Source organism: Mesocricetus auratus, unplaced genomic scaffold (assembly GCF_017639785.1).
Source record: "Mesocricetus auratus isolate SY011 unplaced genomic scaffold, BCM_Maur_2.0 Super-Scaffold_100008, whole genome shotgun sequence".
Classification (NCBI taxonomy): Eukaryota; Metazoa; Chordata; class Mammalia; order Rodentia; family Cricetidae; genus Mesocricetus; species Mesocricetus auratus.
The window spans coordinates 1,230,136-1,249,296 of NW_024429192.1; the positions used below are offsets into that span (position 1 = coordinate 1,230,136).

Consider the following 19,161-nt stretch of genomic DNA (forward strand, 5'->3'; position numbering starts at 1 on the left):
AACTTTGGTCCCAGTTAGGGCCTTGGCTGTTAGGAGAAGAGATGATCTTCTTTTACGGGCCTTTCTATGGGAGATGGACTTTGACTGCAGCTGGATTTGCATTTCCCTCTTGGCTATTGATATATACCTCTTGTCACTTGGTATTTCTTCTTTTGATAAACATTTTAAATGGATTATTGTTCAGATTTTTAGAAGAATTTAAATGTTTCCTGTGTGTTTGTTTTCTGGAGTTCCTTACCTTTGCTGGATATTGATCCTGTGTCACCTGAGTATCTGGCAAATATTTTCATTCAGTTAGAAAGAGCGAGAAGAAACAAGAACTCTCTCTTCCTACTGTGAAAATGTAAATTAGTATAACACCACAGGAGAACAACAAGGGAAGTCTTCACAGAGCTAAAATCAGATCTGCCATCTGATCCAGCTTTCCCGTTATTGTGGGTACAGACCCAACGGAAATGGCACTGGCATATGACAGAGATCCTGGCATGGCTACATTGATTCCAGAAGTATCTATGCTAGCTTAGATGTGAAATAAACTTAGGTTGTTAGAAGATGAAAAAAAGACAAGGAAAATGTGACTTACACAGTGTGGTGTTCTTGAGCCTTGGAGAGAAATGAAATCCTATTATTCGAAGCCCCCATGGACAAAAGCCGGGCTGTGATGTAAAACAAGCCAGGCAGGAAAAGACAAACACCTTGGGTCCCCATCCATATGTGACCCTTACACAACAAACCCAAACTGAACTTGGATTTGGTCAGTGCCAACTTCATGTATGTATTGAAATTCTATACCACCACCCCCAAAATGCACAGCCAATACTGCTAACCAAAAGTAAATAAGTCTAAAATATCTAAGATGAGTAAAGAAACATTAAACTAAATCTCTTTATCTTGTGAAATTAACTTTGCTAATTTAACAGCTCCTTTTGCCATTGCTGAGAGGAGCTGCGTAATGTGTTCCATCACCAAAATATAATCCCCTTCTTGGCTGAGCTGACAACTCCTGTCAAAGCACATTGACTTTCAGTATTTTCTACAAGGCAAGAATCGCCAGCCAGAACTCTGACGAGGGTTTATGCTTTTCATACAATGTGAACAGGGTAGGCCTGTCTGTTTTAAAGATCTGTGGCTACATTGGGAGGTACAGGAATGCTGTGTGGAAGCCCACATGGTGTTCCCAGTGGCCACACTTAACTCCTCATCTTTGGCCTTTGATAGTTTGAATTTTTCTTCTGCAGACCCAACAAACTCAGCCCCATCCATCCTGGATGGGTTTGACCATCGCAAAGCCATGGCGGGGCAGCGTGTGGAGCTGCCTTGCAAAGCGCTTGGGCACCCCGAGCCAGACTACCGCTGGCTGAAGGACAACATGCCCCTGGAACTTTCTGGGAGGTTCCAGAAGACAGTGACGGGGCTGCTCATTGAGAACAGCCGCCCCTCAGACTCGGGCAGCTACGTGTGTGAAGTATCCAACCGATACGGCACTGCCAAGGTGATAGGCCGCCTGTACGTGAAACGTAAGTTGGACGGTAACTGGGAAAGTTGGTGTTAGCCGCAGGGTTGGTGTCAGACAGAAGCTAATCTTCATCTTTCCCCGTAGACTTCTTGGGACCTCAGCATCTAACCTGCATCCATGGTACCCTGCCTGGAAGACGGGAAATTGCACACACATGGCTACACAGCCTGATTTTGAACTCAGAATTGTCTGATGGGCATTCCTTGAGGTTTTCATGAGGCTACAGAAAATACCATGCAGCTGACGCTCACAATGGCCAACTCTGAAAACAGACAAGGAAGAAGAGGGGTGGGTTGGTAGATTAGAGATGGGACTCAGGCAAACAGCTTGCCTTAGCCTCTTCCTAGAAGTTACTTAAATTTCTTAAGGGGGCTACTATCCACAGAAATGTAGGTTCTAAATTATACAGACACTAGACTTGGGCTCAGTTTCTCCCTCCCTCCCTCCCTCCCTCCCTCCCTCCCTCCCTCTCTCTCTCTCTCTCTCTCTCTCTCTCTCTCTCTCTCCCCCCCGTTTACATGTATAACGTGTGTCATAGCTCACGTGTGGATGTCAGAAGACAATCTATAAGAATTGGTCCTCTACTTTCATCCTTTAGTTCCCAGAGCTCAAATTCTGATGATAAAGCTTGGCAGCAAGCAACCTTATTTGATGAGCCATCTTATTGGCGGCTCTGTACTGTTTTGTAGAGAATGTTCTTCTCATCTCCTCCAAGATCCCTCGTCACTCAAGCTGGGTCATGGCCTTGAGGAATGTGCAGGATGCTGATGGCCTGCTGGGAAGCAAGGATGCATACCTGTGGTGTGCACTCTGACCTGGTGAAACATCCTCAAATTTACTAATGTGGAAACCAAAACAAAGTGAACTGTCCCACATCACATGCCCAGAAGGGCACAAACAAAGCCACAGCTGGATAAGATGTTCCTTCCTTCCTTGACAAAACCCTGCAATTGTCTCAAAATGTATTTGAGCTATGCAGGGTGAACCTCAAGGTTATCACCCTTAGGTGCTGTGTCTGCACGTGTTAGGGTGTTGGTTTTTTTTCCAGCCCATTAACTAAGTGTAGAATCGGCCAACATGCTTTCATAGTACCTCAGGAGAATGTGCTTAGATCAGAAACTTGAATGACTACTTGGAACCAGGTATGCTTTCAGAGCCCTCAAGCTCAGGCTAAATCTGTCTAGCAATAGTTGAAGAGCTATGTCTCATCTAGATTAAGCAATTCAATACCAGAGCTGGGACAATAGACTCCAAATGCCTCCTCTGTTGTTCTATCCTGAAGTTCTACCCTTCATGTCTTAGGGTAGTGTCCAGAGCATCTCAATGGAACTCTGGACATGTGTCCTATTTTTTTCTATTATATATTATGAATGTAAATTACTTTAGATATTTAGACAACCCCCTTGTGTCAGCATAGGAGTGACCTTGCTTATGCTGCTCGCTCCATGTAGATTTTTACTCTCATCTCAAGTGTCCACACCTGCCATCTTCCATCCTCCAGCATAAAGCTCCATCCCCAGCCACGTTCCCCTCCTGTCCTCAGCTCTGACTCCCAGTGTCGTCTTGCTTCCTCTCTCTCTAAAGACATCTACAAAGGTATCAGTGGAAAGTTATAGATTCCTACTGCATTAGCTTTTATAGTTGCAAACCTCTGCCACATCCAGAGAGATGCAACCAGACATTCTTTTTATTCATTTTATCTTGAAATAGATTCAACACAAGATATCTTATATTTATCACAACTCCTATTCTAGGTAACATTCTGATCGTTCTCACGGTGATTCAACATTCAGGATAACAAGTTTTAATTAAAGTTGATGATTAGATGTACAACTCTCTGTATTCCTCAGTGCTGGGTCTTTCTATACGATTCATGATAAAAATACAGTAGTAAAAACAAGTGTTTGTCATTTGCTGCCTTCTACAGCAACACACATACTATAAAGCATGTTCACACCCTGTACTCCCGTCAAGCGGCTTGAAGGTCTTAGTGCCTCAGATGTGGTTACTAATCTTATATGTTGAGCTCTAAGGTCACTGGGCTCTTGGTCTCACAACTCTAAAATTACAATTATTACTTCTCATGTGAGGGATCTGTTTGCTGCCTAGTCTTTAGCATATAAACACACAGTATTGCTCAAACTATAAAACTTCATTCTATTGATGTCTGCTCACTGTGATAGCTCAGGTGTTATCACAATAACATTTTCTCTCTCTCAGATAAACAGTCTTATAGTAACATATTTGTTCAGACCTGGCACTTACCCAGTTGCTGTGGTCTTAGGATTCTGAAACTAAACTTCATAACAAACAATACTCTGCTCACAACAATTCAGTCACTTGTTATACTGCCAGATGGGATTCACTCAAAAAATCAATTAATATTTCTGCATCTCAGACTTCTAAAGTAAATTTTATACCTTTCATCATATAAGTCATGGGTCTATAACAGATATAAGTCCCAATTGTTTCCACAGGGTAAGCTAAACTCAAACTGGTGTGTAAAAGACATGCTCTGTCTTTAAAATCTTCACTCTGGGTTCGATTCTAATTACACATGGCAGCATGCAACCATCAGTGATTCCAGTTCTATGGGGTCTAGTGCCCTGTCTGGCCTCCAAGCGCTGACATACATGCAGGCAAAATATCGGTACACATTAAAAAATTGTTTCAAAATCTTGAGGCCTCTTCATAAAGTTTTTTTCAGATTGCCTTTGCAGTTTGCCTTCTTTTATACTTCCAAGAGTTTCTGCTGCACCCAGACTGAATCAGACCCTGGCACACCTGTGCTCCATGCCCTAATCCCTGCTGTTCCAGCTCTCTCTGAAATCCAATTTCTACCCTTTGGGCCCAGCTCTAGCTGTCCTTGACATTTGAGGATTTCCTGACCCTTGCTGTACATCTGATATGTCACTCCACTTAGCTGAAACAATCATCCTACTTTCTTGGGCAATACACACACTTTAAGAACTGAATATTTGTACTCTAAAAGCGTGAGACATTGGGATCAAGGTAGATGAAGCTTTTTGGTGTATTCACGTGTGTGGTGAATTTGGTTAAGACATGACAACTGCTTGGGTAACTATTTCTTCTCCTGGCTATGAGGATGACAACAAAATTCCATGTGTGGACTACTTATGAGGAATATTCCGTTGTTTTGGCACATGCTAATTATACCTCAGAACCAGCTGCTCATCTGTGGCTCACCTGTGGCTGTAAACCTTGGCATCTGCTAAAATGCTGTCTAGATGTCCTCCCCTTGAGTTAGTTTTGTGGAGCTGGAGACAGGGATTTTAAAGATGGGACTTCATCCTGGCTCCAGTGACTGAGCTATACATTAAAGCACACATCCGAACCCAGCCCTTTTGTTGGTAGCCATATGTTATCAGTACAAATATGAGAATGGACTAAGGCAAAGCCATCAGAGTTCACTTGGGAAAAAGCCAGCAGGGTTTATGTTTTCACATGCTCATAACCTGTTGGTAACCTAGCATACTGAATTTCTTAGCATGTGTGGGTCAGAACTATCATGTGTGCCCTGAGGAAGAAGTGTGACCAACATTGTGCTTTTTGGTATATATGAAGAAAGAGGCCCAGAGACAATATCAAGGAGGGTCTTTCCAAGCAAAGAGTTATCCCATATTATACTTATATGGTCCTCCCAAATAACACTAACATGGGCCCCCCATATCTGAATATAACTAATGTGGAATCCAAATGAAGTACCCTGGCAGTTATACCTTGGCCCCAGCAAAAGCACAGTGTGTTATTTAAGTGGTTCCAATACCTAGTGATGCGTAACTTTCTCTGTCTTTTCTAACTCACCAGAGCCATTGAAAGCCACCATCAGTCCTAGGAAGGTTAAAAGCAGCGTGGGCAGCCAGGTCTCCTTGTCCTGCAGTGTGACTGGAAATGAGGACCAGGAACTCTCCTGGTACCGAAATGGCGAAATCCTCAACCCTGGGAAAAATGTGAGGATCACAGGGCTGAACCACGCAAACCTTATAATGGATCACATGGTCAAGAGTGATGGGGGCGCCTACCAGTGCTTTGTGCGCAATGATAAGCTGTCTGCTCAAGACTATGTCCAGGTGGTCCTTGAAGGTCAGTGGGCAGCATTGGAGGGTGCACCCCAAACAGAATCCTGTGTAGCATGGGACAGGGAGAGGGGGCCACTCATGGGAAAAGACAGGCCATGTCACCTGCCTCTGCATATATTGACACAGACATCACTAGATCATGCAAGAGGGAGACAGTGTTCCTATGAGAGAGGAGGACAAAGTGTTGGACGAGAAGCGTGACCTGGAATTGTATGAATGCTTTCCACTCATGTTTGAAATTACTTCCAAAAGGGCAACATTCAAAACTAGAGCCTTGGGTTCTATTGCCAACTCATTACCCTCTATATGTGGTTTTAGTAATACCTTGTTTGGGGGCTATGGGATGTATAAATAAGATGTTTGCTGGGGGTCTATCTGATAGGTACATTGTAGGGTGTGCTTAGGGACATTTCTGGCCTTGATCCTTTGATGCCAACAGGTCCTTCTCCAAGTTGTGACAATACACACAACACACACACACACACACACACACACTATGTCTCCAGATATTCTGAGCTGTGAGGCATGGACAGGACTCGCCCACACTTGAGAAGAAGTTAGTGTTAATAATAACCTCAATTTCAATAGGATGTTCATTTGGATGGAACTATGACCTCTGCTTGATGCCATTGCCTGTAGCCTGATCGTTATGTCCTCAGACTTAGATGTGAGGAATGTGTGAGGAATCACCTTGGGGTAGAACAGCATGGGCTCTATTTACTTTTCTTAACTGGTTACTGAGTACTTAAATCTTTCAGCTCATCCATCATCCAGGGAATGGATCTGTGACAGGTGACATTTATGCGAGGCGTATATTTATCACCAGATAATTGAAATGGCTCCTATGTCTATGTATTTGGGTGTCTTGATGGGAATTGTACCCTTAGCTATCATTTAAAATTCATCCATTACCAATTGGTGAAAGTGGTGGAATTATTTTTCTATAGACCAAGGATGGAATAAGTAAAACCCGTTATCCAATGCGAGTAAGTTTAAATCTGCTTGATGCTAAGAGAATAGTTCTATTATCATGCCTCTAACCCCAGCTACTTTGTAAGAAGCTGGGCCTTACTGCGGAGAGTGAGGTGAAATGACTTGAAGGCACAGCCCTTGTGTTAAACGCATGATGGCACTTTGCACATAATAATCAAGAGCAAAAAGTAATCAATTTGCATGGAGCTGGAATTGCTAGTCAGGGTGCACCCTGGTCCTCCTGGAGTCACTATTTTTAGTGTCTCTGATAAAGAAAAGGAAGAGATTACCTGTCTAGGACCCATTACCTCGGGTAACTAAGTAAACCTAAAGAGCATATTAATCATCCACAATGATGTCAAAAGGGTCCCCGTTATCCAAGTGACAGCTAGGTTGATTACAAAGACTCTCAGGTCTCACTGGGGAAATGATGTCTGCCTTCATCTCCACAAAGCCAGTCACTCCAATAGAAAGTGGGGGTGGGGGCCAAGAACACTCCCCAAATATTTGTCTGATGTCAGCTTCTGTTCAGGGTGAGAATATTCATTTCATTTTTCTGTCTTTCTGAGCAGTGGTAGCGCTAACGTCACAAAAGAAAGAATGTGTATCTAGTACCTAATGCTCAACCATGTCTGGCCAGCATCCTCTCAGGGAGCTCCTGTAGTTCCCCCTATAAGAACTGAATTAAAATAAAATTATAATAATTCAGCATATGTCTGACTCTCCGTAACTGTGGATGGAGTAAAAAAAAATCAAGGAACCCTTTGCCAGGAAGTGCATTTCCCTGGAACCTGTAATGGTGGGTTCGTGGTTGAGCCAGAATATCAGGGAAACACAATGAAAACAAGAGATAAGTGGTTCCTGTTCTAGAGACACAGTGCCTACCAGGCGAGCATGAAAGTGGCATTTAGAAAGTGCAAACATCATGTAGTGTGGCGAGAAATCCCTAGAGCAAACGGAATGATGGGGCTGGTCACTGAGAGGAAGGGACAAGGACAGTAAAGGCTGCATCAGCTCAACTTTCCTCTGAGGACAACTCCCAAGCCCACTGGTGCTGAAACTGGAAAAGGAGCAAAGTGTCAAAGCCTACAGAGATACGAAGGGCTGGGCACCTACACATGCAGAAGGTACAGGAAGGAAAGATACAGGAAGAAAACCCCCAAATCTTCACATAAGCCACCTTAGGAAACTTGACTGGCACATGGACTGCAGTGTTGATGGGAATCTAATTCTACAACTTAAAAATGCCAGATATACTAAAAAGAAAACAGCACCAACTGACAAACAAAACAAAAACAAACAACAGAAAAAGATGTAGGGCTTACCCACACGTTAGGATCAGCAGACAAGGAATGTCAGTCCATTAATTGAAATATATCTGATTTAAACAAAAGCATGTCTATAAAGAATGCACACATGAGAAAAAACAGCGCTTGAGAGACCGAGGTGGGAGGATCATGAGTTTGGGGACACCCTGGCTACATAGTGAGACCTTATCTAAAATGAATGCATATAGAATGGATTTAGAGTTGACATGGAGGAGTGAGGATCTTACAGTGGGAAGTTGATTTACAATGTAAACATAAGAGACTAGAGGGCTAAAAACTGCACGGCTTGGAAAGAGAACCAAGTTGGAGGGGACCACTCACTAGCTTTAAACCCTCACCATGGAGCATGGTAGGTGTGATCTCAAGACATGCCCACACATGAGAAGTCATTTGCATTTCACAAGGATACAGGGCGTTCAGCAGGCAAAGGAAATATTTTCAACAACCAGCAACAGCCGTGTGAACAAATGTAAGCAAATCAACCAACATCCAGAACTTACATAAAAAAGTAATGCGATGTACAATTTAAACTTGAGCATATACTATTAAACCATAAATGTGTTAAAGGAACACAGAATTGTCTGTGATTTAGAGACAGGACACAGAAATGTGAAAGACGAATGTGTGCAGGGGACCACCTGGTAGAAACTATTGTAGACACACACTAACAGGTATGTCTGACAGACACCATGTGTAATTTGTGAAGAATGCCTGACAAACATATGGAGTTGGAATTCTCTGTCCCACCCAGTCCTGCAGCTGTTCAGTCCCAAATAAACACACAGAGGTTAATATGACTTATAAACTGTTTGGGCAGTGGCTCGGGCTTCTTATATGCTATCTCTCTCTTAATTACTAACCCATTCCTATCAATCCGTGTATCTCCACATGGTCTTGGTTCACTGGCATCTTCCTGACTCTGCCTACTACTTTTCTCTATCCCTGTTTGGATTTCCCACCTGGATGAATCCTGCCTGTCCATTGGCCTTAACATCTTTATTCATCAACCAATAAAAGAAGCATATGTTCACAGCATACAGAAGGATATCCCCCATCAAATAGATCCTTTTAAATTATTTAACATATATATATGATGTGTGAGTGTAAACATATATATTAATTATATATATAATTGTAATATATATATTTACAAGTCAGGACTGGAAAGATGGAACAGTTGCTCAGAGTACTGGCTGCTGCAGAGGTCCCAGGCTACCAGCACCTACACGATGATTCACCACAGCCTTTATCTCCAGTTCCTGGGGACCTGGTACTTTCTTCCAGTCTCTGAGGACACAATATACATGTGATTTGCATATATACATGTAGCCAAATATTCATATATGTAAAATAGAATGAATAACCCAAGATTAATCTAAGTGGATTCTTTTGAAAACATCCACAAATCCAAAACGGAAAGTCAGTCTGATTAAAAAGAGTAGAAATTTAGTGACACCACTCAAAAAAGACACAAAATGATAAATAAATTCTAAACCAAACACAACTAATTTTGCCTAGCAAATATGAAGCCTTAGGCTCAATCCCTAGCATAAAATAAAACAAACAAAAAATATAACAAACACAACCAAGCCACAAAACAATCAAAAACATCCTTATGCTATTTCTGGCAGGAATGGACAACATGAACTTAAACATGCGGAAATGTAAGACAAACTTGATACTTGACTCCTAAAGATACCCTTCAAAAAATTGCAGGTCAAGATATGAAACATTCAAGAATATATTCTAGGTTCCAGGGAATTAAAGAGACATAGATGTAAATGTGCTATGCAATGCTGATGGGACTGGGAAAGTATATTTTTAACATTTTTCAAAGTTCTTTTCTCATCGCTGAAAATAGAAGTAAAATGTCTGCATACCAAGAGTTCTGTTCTACCAACCAGCACATAGGAGGGCCTCCTCCAGCCAAGAAACCTTAGGCTGGAAAGAACAAGTAAGCACTCAGGAACCTAGGTATAGAGAAATGAAACAGAGGAGGTCAAGGCTAAGCGCATCTCTTCCCAATACCTTTCTGTTTTTATTCTAAACTGTTCCCTGTGAGCATTCTCTAAAAATATCGAGGTGGGAATAGACATAGCCACTCCAGGGGTCTGCGGAGTCCTCATCTGTGGTTTTGGGAGAGCATATGCATGTTTTGAACTGCAGTCGTGGGATCCCTCATTATTTGTCAGGGGCTTCTGAATTGCATGACCTTTCCTTCTTGTAAGGCCACCCACCGGGAAAGAGATGTTGACTGCCATGCACTGTTGGAAACTGGTTTTTCCCTAGAACAGGACCCCTGGGGAAGGTGCTGACCAACCACTCATCTCTCTCCCGAGCAAGAAACAATGAGGTTGGCCGCAGGTTATCATGCGCATGCGCCAATCCCTTTCTTGTTTTGTCTCCCTGCAGATGGAACTCCCAAAATCATTTCTGCCTTTAGCGAGAAGGTGGTGAGCCCTGCTGAGCCGGTGTCCCTCGTATGCAATGTGAAGGGAACGCCCTTGCCCACGGTCACCTGGACCCTGGACGATGACCCCATTCTCAAGGGCAGTGGCCACCGCATCAGCCAAATGATCACGTCTGAGGGGAATGTGGTCAGCTACCTGAACATCTCCAGCTCCCAGGTCCGGGACGGGGGTGTCTACCGCTGCACCGCCAACAACTCGGCTGGAGTCGTCCTGTACCAGGCTCGAATAAACGTAAGAGGTGCTTGTCAAATCAGCTCCTCGAACAAACACACACGACTCATTGTAGCGGGGGATGGGCGCTGCATGTTTCCGGGCTGAGCCTTGCAATGTGCGACGGAGGAGCCGTCCCTCCTTCTCCCTGCCCTCTCCTCCCTACTCAGGAATGGCGCTGATCGGCCAGTGTTGACAATGGCATTTTGGTCTCTGTAGTCAGCTTGTCTACTTCCTGTTCTCTTACACCTGCCCACTTGATCTTTCCTTTCCCGGTTTATGCTCTGCATGCCCTTTTCTCTTTCCTTTCTCCCATCTTGTGACATCCATGGTAAGCCTTCATATCCATGGTACCTAACTCACATCCCTAACCAAGCGGTATAACCTCCATCTTCATTATCCACCTGACAGAGTCAATAGGTCACTGACAGCATTTTCACCAGGGGAAGAGCATGGCCATACAGTGTAGGCTAGTTACTTTTTAACAGTTAAACTGCCTTTTAACTTGCAATTCAAAATATTTCTCACAGAAGCAGCTGATGAAAAGGATTTGGGCTTTCATTGACTCACTTGAGAGTAGTAAAAGGAAAAAAGATTTCTTTTTAGTCAAAAATGCCAAATGCCAAGAAACTGATACAAAAAAAAGAGGGTGTGCTTACATAAAAATAATTGGTTTCCATCAAAGGAAAGGTGTACCCATTTCCTTCCATAAGACGTGCCCTTAAATTATTTTCAAGAGTTTCCTTGTGGTCTCTCCAGGGCCTGCAAGCATCAGACCGATGAAAAACATCACTGCAATAGCAGGGCGGGACACATATATCCACTGCCGTGTGATCGGCTACCCGTATTACTCCATCAAGTGGTACAAGAATGCCAATCTGCTTCCTTTCAACCACCGCCAGGTGGCATTTGAGAACAATGGGACTCTGAAACTCTCAGATGTACAGAAAGAAGTTGACGAGGGGGAGTACACATGCAACGTGCTGGTACAGCCACAGCTCTCCACGAGCCAGAGTGTCCACGTGACAGTGAAAGGTAACCCTGCCCCCCCCCCACCTGTCCCACACCACTCCCTCTTAAGCCCGGCTTTGTCATGAGACCAGCTCTTGGGATGGGGTCATCTCAGAATCTGGGTAGAGTTGGGCAGTCATGAAGACTGATGGATGGGAGGTATGGTAAATGCTGTCTGTATGATCCTGGACCCTCGCAGGATTTAAACTCGGCGCAGTTTCCTCGGACGGTGAGTCTGTGGCTTTGAAATTTTCAAGAAGACACGTTATTGGGGTGTGGCCATCTAGTTTTCTATCAGATCATTTTAGAGCATGCATCATCAGCGGGCTCTTTAGATCCCAATGGCGAGAGATTTTTGATGGTGGGCAGGGACTCATGGACAAATGAGACAGGCCACCATTCCTATGGCTCACATGGGGAAAAGCTCTACAATCAAATCATGGCTATGCACTCAGTGGAGGGTTCCATCCCAGATAATTCTGGACTGTGTCCTATTGACAATTGAAGCTAACTGGGACAGATGGGTATTGGATGCAAATTATTCGTGTGTCCATCATTGCTGTCCATCAGCGTGGTAGGGTGTCTTACATGGCTTTTATTTGATTTTACTTTTTCTGGTCTAGCATCCAGATCACATGTAACTTCAAACAGCCTAGAATAGCTACGAATTCATCCCATGCAATAATCATAAACCTACTTAAAACATTATGAGATTTATTTTTAGCTATTTTGGGTACTTGGTTATGTAGTTCTCAAATGTGAAATATTACAATGACAGTGTCATGTTACATTGTCCAAAGGTTTGGCCACATCTGATAGACAATAAAACTTTTAGACACTGAAATAGGAGATGCTGAGTAGATAGAGCAACCTTGTGTAAGCCTACGTAGAACTTCACATGAAGGAGAAACTTCTGGATGCTAGTATGATAGCTAAGGGTTTACTGTTGTTTGGGCTGAATTCACATGTATATACCCTAGGAAGATGTCTGCAGTCATTATTAGTTTAAGGTACCTGTGGTATTTCTTGTTTGAGGTGACTTCTAGTTGCTCACATAAGTAAACTATGTTGTGAACCATTAACAGTTTTAGCTTTTACTCTGGGTTTGGGAAGGCCCAAACAAATCGACTTCTGTGCATCTAAATTTGAATTTAAAACATTTTGAAATGTAGCATACAAATTAAGTGATAGTGTCTGTGATGACATTTTTTAAATGAATAACACTTACTACTTTCAGCTATGAGACTTAAGAGAAAGGAAGCTGAAGAGTCAGGTCAGTTGGTGAAAAGATGAGTGTTTTCTTTGCCTGGAGATACTCTTGCTATCATATTTATATAATTCAGCCCTGTTACTATCCCCTTGAGTGCATGGCCAGTGCTTTATTGAATTATTTCAGAAGAGTAAATTGGAAGCTTCATAAGCCGCTGCCCCAGGCAGGGGAGATGGCTGTCAGTACAGTGCTTCCCTTGCAAGCACAAGGATCTGAGTTTGAAATCTCAGAACCCACATTTTAAAATAAGGTGCTGGTTGTTCCTGTGAGGTTCATGCCACTCTTGAACCAGTAGTGTTTGCCGGCTGTTTATTCCTATTCACCTGAGCAAGCTCAAACCATACCAAACACCAGTATGGAATGAGGAGGGGCCACAAAAGTCCCACCATTAGCTGGGGAGCTATTGGCTTATGGCAGCTGCTGAGAGAGGGAGAATGAGCTTGCTTTAAGATTGTAGCCTCTGGTGAGTTTACCATGGTCCAGTGGAAGACCATACATTCAAGAATATAGGGGCAGCCCAAATTGGAGTTGATAGATACTTTTTTTAGAAGAGAGCACGGAGTTGGGCATTTAGGGAATATTGGTGAATCAGCAGGAGTTAGAGGAGGGTCAAACATAATCAAAATACATGTTACAAATTCTCAGAGAACTAATAAGAAACAATCAGGTATGGTAACACATGCTTGTTATCCTCTAACAGGGGAGGTGGAGATAAGGAGATACCTGGTATTCACTGGCCATCCTTCCTAGATCCAGGGTGTTGAGAGACCCTGTCTAAAAGACAATAATGTGGATATCACCTGAGGGAAGACATACACACATGTATTTAACATACACACATGTATCTGTGCACACACATGAAATGCAAATATGTACACATACAAATACACACACACATAGACACATGTACACAAATACACAGAAACAGTCATACACATATACATACAAGCACATGCAGACAGAAGACAGATATACAAAGGCACACAGGCAGACAGAAATGTGTACACACTAAGACACAGAGACAGGCAGACACACAAACATATACACAGACACACAAAGACATTAAGGCATACACGCACATACTCTTTCTCATACACAAACACACACACACACACACACACACTGTTGATTTCCTTAGAAAATAGGGTTTGGCCCACTCAATTCCTATAATACTGCTGTAAATGATAAAAGCAAATCTTCCAAGACACTGAAGACATCTATATCTGTATCTGTATCTATATCTATATAGTTATTATAAATAGCTATATGTGTGTGTACACATGCATACTGTGCATGCATGTGTGTATGTGCATGTGTGCACATGTGCCAATGCATGAATATTTAGATGATGTTAGGAGAAGTTTTGGTTTATCTTTTTTCAAATAATAGTCACGGCCCCTCAGCTTATTTTGTTGCATATGTCTGGATACTTGAAGGGGAAGAACCTTCAACAGCTGATTCAATCTGTTAACTATTGATCATGGCTGAGGCTAAGCAGTTCTGAAATCTGTTCGACACACTTAGCAGTGTTGTCGTGCTGACTCTCAATGCCCGGGCAGAAGGGAAAGTCGGGACCCTCCTTTCATTTCATCTTTGGCAGTGTTTTACGTAACATATCTCAAAGCATTTTCTCTGCCTGAGTTGGTGCCCCCCTGAACTTCAACGCTGCCTGACTGAGTGCTCTAATTGCTGTAGACCAACAGTGCCAAGAAAGTTAATTGGCTGTTAGATTAAAAAAAGTCACCTTCTATTTATATTGATATGAAACTTCATAGTTTACAAAACACTTTCCTATGTGTCATCTTAATTAATGCTCGCAGTGCCTCTGTCATGGAGTTGAAGCATAATCAGAGAATCAGAAGAAAGGAGAGGCGTCATCTGGTAGTGTAGCCAAGGCTGCCAGCTCCAGCACATCCATGCTGTGTCTTTAACAAGTTGCTCCTGCTGCACGAGGAGTCAAGGTTGGAGCAAGGAGCAGGGTAGTGGGTATTCACTCCACCCATGACCTTGGGCTATCTGGCCTGACAGAGGTGGTGCTGCTTGTCTGCCTGCCTGACCTCTTATAAGGGGGGAGGGAGGGAGCAGCACCCTCTTGGGTGGTGAAGACAGGTTAGGCATCATGAAGCAGTGTGTGATTGGCTTTCCAAGGACTCTGCAACTTGATTACCCACCCTTTCGTATCTTAATAAATCCTTGGTACCCCTTAAACAGGGACGCATGGATTTCTCATTACAGAGCAATGAAGACAAAGAGCCTATGAAAAAGCTTCCATAAATGCCAAGAACATTGTTTTCTAAAAAAAAAAAAAAAAGAACCTGGTTGAGGCAGGAAGATGAGGCTCTGAATCAAAGGCCAGCCTGGTTTATAGAATGAGACTCTATAAACTAGCAGCAGAAACTAGAGTTAAAAACAACATGAGGACCCAATCTGAGGTGACAGGAGAGAGACAAAGTTGGGACATAAGTAGTGGATAGATAGATCATTGTGTAAAAGCGTTTGCTGTGCACACATGAGAACCTGAGTTTGAATCCCCAGCACCCACATAAATATCTGGGCATGGGTGCACACACCAGTAATATAACCCTCATGTTGTAGGATAGAAACAGGATTGCTAGGGCTTGATGCCTGTCCATAAAGCTCCAGTTCGCTGGGAGACATTGCCTCCAGGGAACAAGGTAGAGAATGATGTAGTGGGATGTGACATCTTCTTGTTTCTTCATGCATGCACATGAGCACATATACCACACACACACACACACATACACACACACACACACACACACACACCATCACCAGCAGCAGCCGTGCTGAGCCTGGCATGGTAGTGAATTCTTATAATCCCACTCAGGAAACAGGAACACCAGGATCCAGAGGTCAAGGCCAGCCTGGGTTGTATAACAAGATCGCACTGAGAGTGGATCTTCAACTTCCATATCTCTGTGGGAAGCTGGCGATGCCACCTTCTAATGATGTCATTTTTCAAGACCCTCTGACAACTGTAGTAATGTGGCCCAGGCCTGCAGAAACACGCCTGGCAGATGGCCCTCAAGATCTCTGACGGTTGCCCACTTGCTGTCTTACCCTGAATGTCATCAGTTGCTACATGTGTCCAGACTCAGCTTTGTTGGCCTGACACTCTTGAAAGCTGACGCATTCTCCTGCTCATTAGACAGATTCTGCTGTCTCTCTAGTTGAGAGAAACTCGGTATCTTTTATAGAAAGCATAGCATTTTCAGGTTATTTTCTCTTCCAGCCCTGTTGCAGAGGTCTTTGTGTGTGATGGAAAAATAGTATCTGTTAAGTGTTTACATTGATTTTTTCCCAACAGATACTTAGAGGATGCATAGTTTCTGTGATGAGAAACAATGAGGGGTGGCGGCATAAAGGTTACATATTAAGTGTATGACCTGTGGTAACTTAGTGTCACAAGCAGGGATTTAGATTAGCCTTTCCAACCAAGTCTGTAATGGGGTCTCAATGGACTGATGGGATGGGGATGTCCAGATACCTCTTTCTAACTCCACAAGATAGGATTGCATGTGTTTGAGTTCATGGCTGCAGTTCTTCAGCTCCTGTGGAGGTCTTCTCAGAGCATCCACCACAGACCTCATTTGGTCAGTGTAGGGAGGGTGTCAGAGCTGAGTTTAGGATGCTGCTTACACACTTCCCTTTATCAGACTTCCTCCCGGAGGCTGCTTTACTTCCAATTTGCCTCCTCTATTCTAGAAGAGAAAGCAGGTGTCTTTCAAGGAAATGCTTGATTGAATGCTTTAATAAAATCATCTCCAAGTGCTTTCCCTTAGGCAGAAGCAAAGGAGATCACATGTACAATTCACTATGATGTCAAAACATACAATTCTTTGATTTAGTGACAACTCTTTGATGTAGGAGAAGTGTTTTCCAATATTTAGTATGCTTGCTGAACATGGAAAATTTGTAGGAAGCAATTAGTAATGAGACAGGACGAGATAAAATGAGCAAAATTATGTTTCTGTGTAAAAAGTAATAATTAATTTCTGCAAATATGCATGTGTGCATATGTGTGCACACATACATGTGTACGCACATGTCTATGCTCATGTATCCATACATATTGGAAAGCCTTCAGATATTACTGATAATCATGTTCTGGTAAAGATTATTTACTCATTTTTGAAGATTTATTTTACCCTTAATTGTGTGTGTGTTTTTATGTGTTGCATGCCTCTGTGTGTGTGTGTGTGTGTGTGTGTGTGTGTGTGTGTGTGTGTGTGCCCATGTATGAATTTGAATATGGGTGCCAGCTGAAGCTAAGGCCTCAGATTCCCCTTGAGATAGGGTTATAGGCAGTTGTGACCCACCCAACATATGTAATAGGAACTGAACTCAGGTTCTTTGCAAGAACAATTGGTACTTTTTGTCACTGAGCCATCTCTCTAGTCCCCAATAATGATATTTTTTCTCCTCTCTTTTTTATTTAAATTAGAAACAATCTTGTTTTGCATGTCAATCCCAGTTTCCTCTCCCTCCCTTCCTCCCCTGCCCCCCATTGACCCCCTATCTCATCCCCAGGGAGGGTGAGGCCTTCCATGGAGGATCTTCAAAGTCTGTCACACCATTTGGAACAAGACCTGAACCCTCCCTCAATGTGTCTAGGCTGCAAGAGCATCCCTCTATGTGGAATGGGACCTCAAAGTCCAATCCTACACTAGGAATAAATACTGATCTACTATCAGAGGCCCCATAGATTAAACAGACCTCCAAACTGATACCCACATTCAGATGATCTGGGTCAGTCCTATGCTGGTTTCCCAGCTATCAGTCTGGGGTTCATGAACTCCCTCTTGTTCAGGTCAGCTGTTTCTGTGGGTTTCTGCAGCCTGGTCTTGACCCCCTTGTTCATCACTCCCTCTCTGAAACTGGATTCCAGGAGTTTGGCTCAGTGTTTAGCTGTGGGTGTCTGCTTCTGCTGCTATCAGCTACTGAATGAAGGTTTTAGGATGGCATATCAATCTCATTACAGGGAAAGGGCATTTAAGTTAGCTTCTCCACTATTGCTTAGTTTCTTAGTTGGGGTCATCCTTGTGGATCTCTGGACATTTCCCTAGTGCCAGATTTCTCTTTAAACTTATAATGGCTCCCTCTATTATGGTATCTCTTTTCTTGCTCTCTATTTTTTCCCCCAACTCAATCTTCCTGGTCCCTCATGTCTTCCTCTCCCCTCCTCTTCTCCCCTTTGCTTTCTGCTAACTCCCTACCTCCTCCCCCCCCGGCTCCCAATTTACTCAGGAGATCTTGTCCCTTTCCCCTTTTCTAGGAGACCCTGTATGTCTCTCCTAAGGTCTCCTTGTTTCCTAGTTTCTCTGGAGGTGTGAATTGTAGACTGGTAATCCTTTGCTCTATATCTAATACCCATATATGAATGAGTACGTACTATGTTTGTCTTTTTGTGAGTGGGTTACCTCTCTCGGGATGGTTTCTTCTAGTTCCATCCATTTACCTATGAAATTCAAGATTCCATTGTTTTTTTCTGCTGAGTAATAATCCATTGTGTAAATGTATCACAATTTCTTTATTTATTCTTCAGTTGAGGGGTATCTAGGTTGCTTCCAGGTTCTGGCTATTACAAATAATGCTGCTATGAACATAGTTGAACAGGTGTCCTTGTTTTGTGAATGTGTACCTTTTGGATATATGCCTAAGAGTGGAACTGCTGTGTCTTGAGGTAGACTGATTCCCATTTTCCTGAAGAACTGCCATACTGATTTCCAAAGAGGCTGTACAAGTTTGCACTCCCACCAGCAGTGTAGGAGTGTTCCCCTTTCTCCACATCCTCTCCAGCATAAATTGTTGTAGGTGTTTTTCTTATTTTAGATGATATATGGGCTGAGAAAGATATCAGAGAAACATCACCCTTCACAGTAGCCACAAACAACATAAAATATCTTGGGGTAACACTAGCCAAACAAGTGAAACACTTGTATAACAAGAACTTGGAGTCTTTACAGAAATTAAAGAAGATAGCAGAAAATGGAAATTTCTCCCATGATCTTGGATAGGTAGGATAAACAGAGTAAAAATGGTAATCTTGTCAAAAGCAATCTATAGATTCAGTGCAATCCCCATCAAGATATGGCCACAATTCTTCACAGACCTTGAAAGAACAATACTCAACTTTATATGGAAAAACAAAAGACACAGAATAGCCAAAACAGCCCTATACAATAAAGGAACTTCTGGAGACATCACCATCCCTGACTTCAAGCTCTATTAGCTATAGTCCTGAAAACAGCTTGGTATTGGC

General features: G+C 42.9%; 1 protein-coding gene across 1 annotated transcript in view; it reads left to right on the plus strand.

The window, feature by feature from the left end:
• Positions 1 to 19,161, plus strand: part of Dscam (DS cell adhesion molecule) — a 445,727-nt gene that overhangs the window by 204,371 nt on the left and 222,195 nt on the right. Inside the window, 4 exon segments of the mRNA XM_040750391.1 lie at positions 1,239 to 1,517; positions 5,345 to 5,620; positions 10,329 to 10,625; positions 11,357 to 11,632. Coding sequence (XP_040606325.1) covers positions 1,239 to 1,517; positions 5,345 to 5,620; positions 10,329 to 10,625; positions 11,357 to 11,632 — 1,128 coding nt within the window.